Source organism: Acromyrmex echinatior, chromosome 13 (assembly GCF_024713525.1).
Source record: "Acromyrmex echinatior isolate Ae372 chromosome 13, ASM2471352v2, whole genome shotgun sequence".
Taxonomy (NCBI): Eukaryota; Metazoa; Arthropoda; class Insecta; order Hymenoptera; family Formicidae; genus Acromyrmex; species Acromyrmex echinatior.
Window position 1 is genome coordinate 11,170,047 of NC_141864.1, and position 10,397 is coordinate 11,180,443.

A 10,397-nucleotide genomic window follows, 5' to 3' on the forward strand; every position below is an offset into this window, starting at 1 on the left:
TTCCAAGTCGAGATTATAAACGCGGTATAACACGCATATAAAATCATAAAAAATTAATATCTCGTAAACTATCTCGCATTTTGACGAAATTTATATTATTCTGGATTAATAGGAGAAATATATAATTAATACAGTTTATTAAAAGTTATGTATTATCTAGAATGTCCTCATGCTTCTTGCAGACAGGAAGCGCTAACTTTATTGATTTATCATGCGTGGATGTAGGTCAACGCAAGTCAACGTGACAGCAATGAGGCAAAATTTTCACTGTTACTGTATCAATAAACATCATATCAATAAATCCCTTTATAAATTTTTATATCAAAATCATAACAGAATAATGTAAAATTTTTCTAATAATAAATTTTTAATAAATTTATTAATATTTTTATTTAACCTGTTGAAATACTTAGGTATCCATAATTATATAGATCTGATCCACGGAATATATACAAATAAAAATTATTTAAAAATTGCACAACATATAAAAGTTTTTATTTGTACATTATAAAATTATATTGATATCAACTTTATTGTCTCTGTTAATAATCTCACTTTTGACATTTTGTTTATTTTAAATGCGAATGATAGAAAAAAACATTTTAAACAAAATATTGACATCAAAGGTATTTGACAAACACAACATTATTACAAAAATATGTTTTATTCGGATTTTTTTAAAGGAAAACTTTCATTTATATTTAACGATAATAATTTCATCGATTAAGACAAGTCGAATGCATACCATACATGTCAAATCATTATTTCTCTTACAGTTGTTAGTTTTAAAATATATACGAATAATTGTAATAATTATGTGAGGATGTATCTCATCAATACCTTATACTGATAATTAATTAACTACTTACATAAGAAAAATATACTAAGAAAAAAAAGGGAAAAACATCAGAATTCGCGCGTAAGACGTCCACCAGCGTACTTTATTTACTTTTATAAGCCATATCGATTAACTAACAATTACAAATGCGTTACATAACCCACGGTGAACGCTTTTGTATTTTCGCGTATTCTCAACAATCTCGACTTGTCGATGCGACGTTATTATCAAAATCTCTTTTTCTCTCTTTCTCTCTCTCTCTCTCTCTCTCTCTCTCTCTCTCTCTCTCTCTCTCTCTCTCTCTCTCTCTCTCTCTCTCTCTCTCTATACACTTTCCTATATTTTTAAATATTAATATTAAATAGTAAAATGAGATATTAATATTATGATACACACTTTTACGAAAGAGTACGTAAATATATAAAATTTATAAATATGAAAGTATCCGCTCTTGGCCAATATGTGCATTTTTAATTTAAAAAATATGTTAATTAAAAAATATGATATTTTTATTTTAGTCATATTTATTTTAAATAACGTACACATTGTTGCTCACGTGAGAAGATGGTGGTCTCTTCCGTCTGGAGGGAAATGTAAAAAATTCTTATTAATATATTAAAAATGAATAATAATTTAAAAATATAAATAAATATATAATAATAATTACTTAAAAGTAAATAATACTTAAATGTAAATAAATCTATAATTACTTAAAAATAAATAATAATTTAAAAATGTAAATAAACATGCAAGGTGATTTTAACATATTTCGTCACTCATCATGAGCAGGTAAAGCGAATCGAACTGAGTCGAAAAGTTCTCATTTTGCAATTTTTAATAGTTAACAAGATATTAATTATTAAAAATTGCCAAATATTGATCTTGAATAATTTTTTAAATACTATCAACTTTATAGAAAAGTTGCAAGAGACAAAAATCATTTATTTTCTTCTCATAAAGTTCTGAGAATTTTTTCAGAATTTTTTAATACCGTATCTTCTCATGTTGGTAAAAATAAGAAAATGCAGTATTAAAAAGTTGATAAAAAATTTCTGAAAAAATTTTTAGAGTTCTATGAGAAGAAAATAAATGATTTTTATCTCTTGCAGTTTTTCTATAAAGTTGATAGCATTTGAATAAAAAATTATTCAACATCAATATTTGACAATTTTTAGTAATTAATATCTCGTTATCTATTGCCTAAACTGCAAGATGACTTTTCGACTCAGTTCGATTCACTCTACCTGCTCATGATAGGTGACGAAATATGTTAAAATCATTCTGTATAATAATAATTAAATAAATATATAGGCAATAAATAATTACATAAATAATTACAAACAATAAAATATAGAAACCAATTAAAACGAGCTATATTCAGATGTACAATGTAGTAATATTTATTATATTCAATCACATAAATTTCACGGAACGTTTCGACTTGACTTATAATTAATCCTCCTCAATCATGAATATAAATTATAATCCCGTATACTAATACATAAATCCCGTATACTAATAAATTAACGATTAAATATTCAATATATCATATCATGAGGATCTTCTCACCTTCACTTACAAATAAACGCATCGAGAACAACCATATTATATTAAGTCAAATTGTAAAATAATGTAATAATGTCATAAATCCAATTCTTCGGTTAACGGTGAGAAAGGGCAGTCAAAGCATTTAGAAACAAAGAGAAAATTCTAGTCAAAAGTATTGTTAAAGCATAATTTCAAAGTTATATAAAATAGTTGTAAATGCAGAGTCCACAAATATTGATAGATTGAACGGAATAATTATGAAGGTATGAAATGTATAAAATATATGCATGTACATTTTCCGTGAAATTTATACATATATAATTGAATAAAATAAATATTATCACATTGTGTACATCTGAATATAATTCGTTTTTATTTGTTACTATATTTAATTATTTGTAAATTACACGAGCGGAAAAGGAATATTAATTATTAATTTTCAATTTGTGACACCTTTAAAATGATTACTTTCTCAATTATTGTAATGTTAAAAAAATTGATTTTTTACATTTCCCTGTATGCGTGTGTGTGTGTGGAAGATGTAATCAGAATGTCAAAAACAATTAAACAATTATCAGAAAAATTAGGCCGCTTTATTTTATTCACGTTACTAATCATACCGAAATATCTCCTCTGAAATCGTCAGACTATTTATAATTATTATATATATTTATTCTTCGTTGCGTTCGATAACAAAATATTATGGGAATTGAAAATTTATGTTTGATCGTTTTACGATCGATTTACTCTACATATCGTAATATTTTGTTTTTTTTATGTGACGAAAATTCTATCTCCCTTTTTCAAATATATGTTACAGTCATAATAAATTTATTCTAAGGTAAATATCTCAATAATTGAATTAATTAGAAAGTATGAACAATTCTATATTGTTATTAGCTGATATGTGTTTTACAAAACGTCATTTCTTTCTCTTCGAAGTGTCACAGTATGTTCTTTGAAATTTTTTCCATTGAATAAGAGGCCGTTGACAAAGTCTCGTATATTGGAATGTAACAAGATTCTTATTGGAATACAACTAAATTTTTATTGGAATGTAACAGGATTTTTATTGGAATGTCAACTTTTTTATTGGAAATCAAACTTTTTTTTAGCAACTTTCATCTCACCTTTCCCTCTGATAAAATAACATACGACTTTTCATGAAAAGCACGCATAGTCGTACGCATCTTGTTAGAGAGGGAGAGGAGGTGAAAGTCGTTCTCGTGGAAAATTATATTCCTTGAATTCATCCATTTCATATCTCTCTGTTCATTTAAAGTCATCTGACTCTTCATGTAAAGCAGGGAAATAATTACTAGCTTTAACTATTAATAATTTTGCAACGAATAACGAACTACGGCTAAAACCTGGGAGATGGGGTATTTTATATGGAAAATCGTATGCCCCGAAGCAACGACGATGACTCCCTTTATTTTAATATTTATCCTTGTGATCATTTCAATAACTCACACACGTTTCGTGAAAATCGTTCACTTGCACTCGCGCTCACGTAAAAAATTACTGCTTCTATAGGAAAGACATAACGGTAAAAATAGAATCACACATTGAAAAAAAAGATTGGCTGCTGCAATAATTAAATTAGATAGTAAAATATGGCCTAGCTTTTTTAATTGTCTGCAACAGTCAATTTTTTGTTGCAGCAGCCAATTTTTGATTGCTTTAGCCTATCTGCAATGTTAGTATAGGATAAGCTAATGCAACTCATAATGCAACCAAAAATAGGCTGCTGCAACCAATTAAAAATGCTATACCATATTCAGCCAATCTTTTCTTTCCGTGCATGGTGCTCAATTTCTTAAATGATAAGTATGCATGCATCATTCAAGAAATTGAGCATCGTGTGATTTCATCATAACCTTATTGTGCGGGAAAATACAGAGCCTCAGCGGAAACATAATGGCAGCTCGAGCGAAACTCGGTCTATCAACCCGTATTGATTTTTCTTAGGTCAGCTGTACTCATACTAAGAGGACCAAAAGTAGTAGAGCTCCAGAGACACGATAATATTGTTGATTTTTCAATCACTTTGCCGTCCATTGCGCAGTATTATGTTATCCTTAATGATATCGTTACAACAGAAATGACCAAATGCACAATCCGATCATCACGATACTTGACATATACGCTAATGAGTTAGGAAGATGAATATTGTAAATACTTTCCCGTTTAATCAGCCATAATGGAACGATGACTTGGAGAATATCCGGTATCATAAAGCCCAAATCGCGTATGACCTGTAATGAATATTTTCAACTATCAATAATATTGTCAATCTAAGTTCAATGATATAATATCATTACTGATACGTAAATTTTATGTACAAGAAAATAGGCCACTCTTAATTAATGTATATAAGTAATAGAAGTTTCAATAACTTGTCCTTGCTTTTAGTGTAACAGATTGAAGTTGTAATTACTGAAAGAACATAGCTTAATGCTCAATAAGTACGTAAAATTTATACATGAATATAATACTAGAGTTACAACATAGTTCTAGAGTAATAGAGTATATATATATATATATATATATATATATATATATATATATATATATGTACTCTGTTACTCTAGAACTATGTTGTAATTCTAGTATTATATTCATGTATAAATATATATATATATATATATATATATATATATATATATATACATAATTTTATTGTAAAAGTTATATTATACTACTGTTTTTAGAAACTTTATACAAAGCAATTTTAATGTACATTAATCCAATGTAATGTGAGCAATCAATTTATTTCATTATTATTTGTGAATTCTTACCTGGTGTGCGTGACCCTCTCCTCTAACGACATTTTCAAAGAACTGATCCCACCCACCAGCCACGATATGTAAAAAGGCTATCGCAGCAATGCCGAAAGCCTTTCTGTGTGTGATTGGATTTTTCTTATCCGCAAGGGAGACAACCCAAGCCGTAGATATTAATTCAGTAATTGTAAAAAACAACTGGTGATACCACTGAGAGTAGAAGTCATCGTTCCAGTAATTAATATAGACCCACCATGAGTAGTAATTGGAGAACAGAGCAGTTGAAAAGAGAAGCATCATAGACTGTCTTAGTCTCTGTTTGATGGCCAGTTTCGCCAAATGTTTCATTGTTTCGTAAAACATGATTACTCCAATGACGATGAGTATCCATATTTTCAACATATTTGAAGTAGCATTAAAGTACATGTGTTTGTAAGGAGCGATGCCGGATTCGTATGAGCCTGTAAAAAAATTTTGGTTTCTATAGTTGGATCTGCGATTTGCTATTTAGTAGTTTCGTACCCGTTTCGACTAATATAAATTAATTTTAATTATCTTGATTCAATTTATTCTTTATCTTTTTCTAGTTCTAAGAATTAGAACTAGCCCACACAACACAGATCTTCAAAGAATATTTTAAAAATGTCTAGAGGATATTCTTATGTTCTCTGAATGTCCTTTTATCCAAAGATGTATCTTGGATAAAATATGTTGTGTGGGAGAAAATTTTAATCTTGATTCAACTTACTTTTCATCTTTTTCTAAGAATTAAAAAAATTATAAAAAGTTCTAATTAGTTTTAATTAGTCCTCAAGATTAAAAAAGAGATTAAAATAGAGAGTAAATTGAATTGAGATTAAAATTAATATACTTTGGTGGAAACAGGCATAAAAGTATATTTCTAGAATATTTTAGTGTGTATGTGTGTGTGTGTGTGTGTGTATGTGTTACCTTTAAAGACAGTGTCCCAACATGAGCAGGAACAGTACCGCTTATCCACGACTCTCGAATAATCCTGCCAGAAATAATATAAAATTGCAATCTGTAGTGGTGGAATTGTTAAGGGTCCTATGATGCCCACGAATCTCGATCCGCTTGTTGCAATATTTCTGCACAAGGTACGCTTCAGCATTTTTAATATAGCCATTTTGATTTAATAAACGTACAAATAGATGTATAATATATGTATGTATATACGTATATACATATGTGTTTATGTATTACGAATAAACACTTGTAAAATTAAGCAGAGCTGAGAACGTTACCTGAAAAAAATAACGCCTTACCGTTACAGCTGCTTTTTGTTAAAAATAACTCGTTACCATTACTAATTATTTATTTTAAAAATTATTTTAAAAAGTAACGCATTACCGTTACTAGTTATTTAATTTAAAAAGTAACGATTAATCGTTATTTTTTCGTTACTGTTGAAATTGTTGAGTTTAGTCCTCTCACGTTTGATATTAATAAAATTAGATCATTCGATGTATTTTTACACAAAACGACGGAATCTGATAAAAATAATTGCCGCCCTGTTCCGCGAAACGAGATTATAATTTTTAAATTTGACGATTATTCAGGTTAAGAAACCTGTCATACTGAGCATGTGCTGTGATCACATTCTTTACAACTTAAGATAAGAAAATTTTTATTTTTAATTAATCAAAGCAGAAAATATGTGTAGATATACATTTTGAATAAAATATTCTTTGCTATAATTTCAATTATATAAAATTTGCTTTTAATGAGATAAAGCAGAAAATATATTTTATTTTGAGAAATTTATTGATGTTGCAAGATTTAATTTACCGTAATCACTTTTAAAACATTATATAATTATTCATTAAAATTAACTCCTTTTTTTAAACAAATTCAACCAATACTTTTGTATCATATCTTGGAATATTTGAATGAACTTCATGCCAAATTCTATCAAACAACACATTATGCTCGTGTCACTGCTTTTCACCAGTATAACAGGTTTCCTAACCTAAATAGTCGTCAAATTAAATGATTAATATCTCGTTTTATAAGGCAGAACAGCAATTGTTTTCTGCCTGATTCGATCGTTTTGTGCAAAAACACGTCGAATGAGTCTAATTTTATCAACATTGCACGTGAGAGAGCTAAACTCAACAATTTTAATTTTTAAATTTAAATTTAACATTGTTTTTTTAAACACTGGTGTTATTATTAAAAGCCGCAGTACAGACTTTTGTATAACGCATATAGTGCATAAGAGAATTAATCAGCATCTTTCCTTTCTTTCTATTTCATAGGAAAAAGAGGAACTTTCTGATTGATTCTTTTATGCAGGCGTTATGCGTTATGCTTCAAAAGTCTATGCTGAGGTCTTAGGGCCATAATACGAATATTGCCGTAGTGTCGCAACGACTTATGCCATTTTATATCAGAGCCTTGCGTTACTTCACATATAGTCCTCTCTAGACATAATGTATAAGCAACATATAAAGAAAAACATAGCACAAGCTCTTTACTATTTCTTACACTATGTTTTTTTCTATGCGTTACTTACGTTATGTTTTATGGATAACATAAGATGATATAAGGCGTTACGACAATGTTTATGCGGTGGCCTTTAAGCTGATATTATACATTTGTCATACGATAAGAATTTTAAGTTTATTGATTGGCCACAGGATAAACAAATCCGACGACTTCTCTTTCTTGTAATCAATCAATAGACTTGAAATGTTTGGTCATACGATAAATGTAATATTACTGGAATGTATTTAAGATTCACTTCGGTACTGAAAATCCATAGTATTATATATATGTTAATGTAAATTACAATTTTTCAATACTGATAGTGGACTATCGGAATGCAGATATAAAATATAAAAGATATAAAATATAAAATATCAATTTAAAAAAATAAATTTTTTAAGAAATAAAAATGAGAAAATAAAATGATAAAATAATTTTATAGCATTTATTGCATATTATAACCTTTTACTATACAATATTAAATTATAAATATATATTTGCATACTTGGAAAAGATATATCATAATTCATAAGCATTAAAAAAAAATTTTAATATTTCGCTCATTTGTTATAACAACACAACTTTTGCTGGGTTCAGATTTTCATCCGAGTATCACCCAAGTATTATTCCATCCTTGTGGTTTATTGAACGTTAAACAAGGATGATCGACATCCAAGGAGCACCTGGGTGAGAATTCGAACATGCCGTTGGATAACTACATAGAAGTACTTCTAAAGACATTAGGTCTATTCGCATTACTTGCACTTTTGGCACTCGGCATCTTCGCTTTCTCTCTTTTCAAGGCCAAATATATATCTATATATCTCATTTTAAGTGCAAAAATATTTCGGGATTTCATACAATGCGAACAGACTTATTAAAGCGAAACATCTTTCAGCGCTAGCAATATCGAAATATCTAAGCCAAATCATCTAATAAAAACTGTAAGTAACGATCGAAGTAATGACGTTACAAGTAATGCGTTACTTCTCAACTCTGTAATTAAGTATACTTAAAGACAACGCAAAAATACTTTAACCGAAAAATCTAATCATATTTTACAATTTTATAAATGCCTTAATAAAGCGTGCATTATCCATAATGGTCAGCCAATATATATAAATCCTGAATTAATTATATTGTCCATAACATATACATAAAATAAATCAAAACTGAAACAAAGAACTGTATATGTTTATATATTTATATATTGTAACAATTATATAACATGTTTATTTCACACAATTCCCACACAGTACGCGTAACAGTTTCACAGCTATATATATAATAGTCAACTTTTTTTAGTCAACTTAAAGTCGACTTGTAAGATCGACATTTAATCGATTATTCTAATTTCTAGGATGGCTTATCGATTTTGAATGTCGACTGTAAGTAAAAAACATATTTTATAACATTCAATTCCAAACATGATCGATCCACACTGTCCATACTGTCGTCAAAGATTATCGCTGAACGTTCAGCGATTATCTTTTCAATGTATACTTGCGATAGAAATCTCTCGCAGACATAACACTGTAGAGAAATAGTATGAAATACTATATTCTTAAATTGAATAAAATATTGTGAATTCTTTTGATAAAAACTATTTTATCCTTTCCAAGAGCTTGTTATCGATCTCCGCGTGACCCAACATACGAGTGCGTCTGTGCGTGTAGAAAGGGAAAGCGAAGCGCGACGTCACGCCGTATTGCATAGGGTGATACGACTGACGCTACGATATTCAAACTTATATTTATTATATTTATGAAAAACATTGTCTTTTGCATTGTGTTGTTATAGCAAATGAATGATCTTCTTTGCTTATTTCTTGATCAATTTTCATTTTCTTTAGTTTTACTTTCAATTCTAAGATTTCTTCCTTTACGTCATTTAATAATAATTTAATGTCAATTTAGTTTATCATACAGCAATATTACAAGTTATAATAAAAAACTTATACAGAAAGCGCCAGCGTTAATTGCTGCTGTTGTTATAATGCCACCAGATATATGTAAATGAATAAAATTAGGCTAAAGAGCAATGCAAAATATTGCACAGTGATTGCAGATAACGCGATAAGTAATTACACAACAGTGTTGCACGAATGCTTGTAGACAAAAAAGTATAACCACACAGTAAAATGGCAATAAAATTAATTGCTCTCTCTCTCTCAACGATTCATCGTTTAATATCACACGGGTAATTGAACTCAAACTCAATTGTACATTCCCAAACAGAACAAGTCATAACAAGTCAAAATGGCGTTAAAGTCATGTTAAAATAAATGGTAAATTAAATTTTGGAGTCATTTTGACATAATTTTTAATATTATAACGACTTGTTCTATTTGGATTAATTGATTTCGCAAGAGACACGCGTTAACGCAAGCGTCGCCGTGAAGAATCAACGTCTTCATGTGTTAGAGAGGTATTAAATTCTTAATTAGTGTCTTAATTAATTTGCCCTTAAAACTAATGCTTGTCCTATATGAGAGCGACGTTACATAGAGCGGCATTTGATTGTGTAGGAACCCGTATCCCGGGTGTCAGTTGCTTCGTGAAATTCTCCATCAATTTACAGAATTATCCACCATATGGCACGCCACGAGAAATTTTTTTCCATTTTTTTTCTCGCACACATGACGTTCTTCCAGTTCTGTGGCAGGTATACCTTGCATATCTTGCGACTCAGTATTTACAAGAGAACGAAGATTTTTC

The 10,397-nt window shown here is 29.1% G+C and overlaps 1 protein-coding gene across 3 annotated transcripts; it reads right to left on the reverse strand.

Annotated features, from left to right (window-relative positions):
* Nucleotides 1–645: 645 nt before the first annotated feature.
* LOC105143052 (uncharacterized) lies at nucleotides 646–8,064 on the reverse strand. Of its 3 annotated transcripts, XR_015547079.1 has the most exons (5): nucleotides 6,544–8,064; nucleotides 6,124–6,437; nucleotides 5,188–5,633; nucleotides 4,267–4,644; nucleotides 646–3,916 (listed from the first exon to the last, which is right to left on the reverse strand). XR_015547079.1 is itself a non-coding variant. In XM_087412295.1 (4 exons), the coding sequence occupies exons 2-4, from the start codon at nucleotides 6,317–6,319 to the stop codon at nucleotides 4,480–4,482; spliced, it is 807 nt and encodes a 268-aa protein (XP_087268421.1). In that variant the 5' UTR covers nucleotides 6,320–6,437; nucleotides 6,982–8,064; the 3' UTR covers nucleotides 646–4,479. The 3 variants fall into 3 exon arrangements, 2 of the variants coding, with proteins under 2 accessions (XP_087268421.1, XP_087268420.1); XM_087412295.1 differs by having other exon boundaries at nucleotides 646–4,644; nucleotides 6,982–8,064; XM_087412294.1 differs by having other exon boundaries at nucleotides 646–4,644.
* Between the last annotated feature and the right edge of the window lie 2,333 nt (nucleotides 8,065–10,397).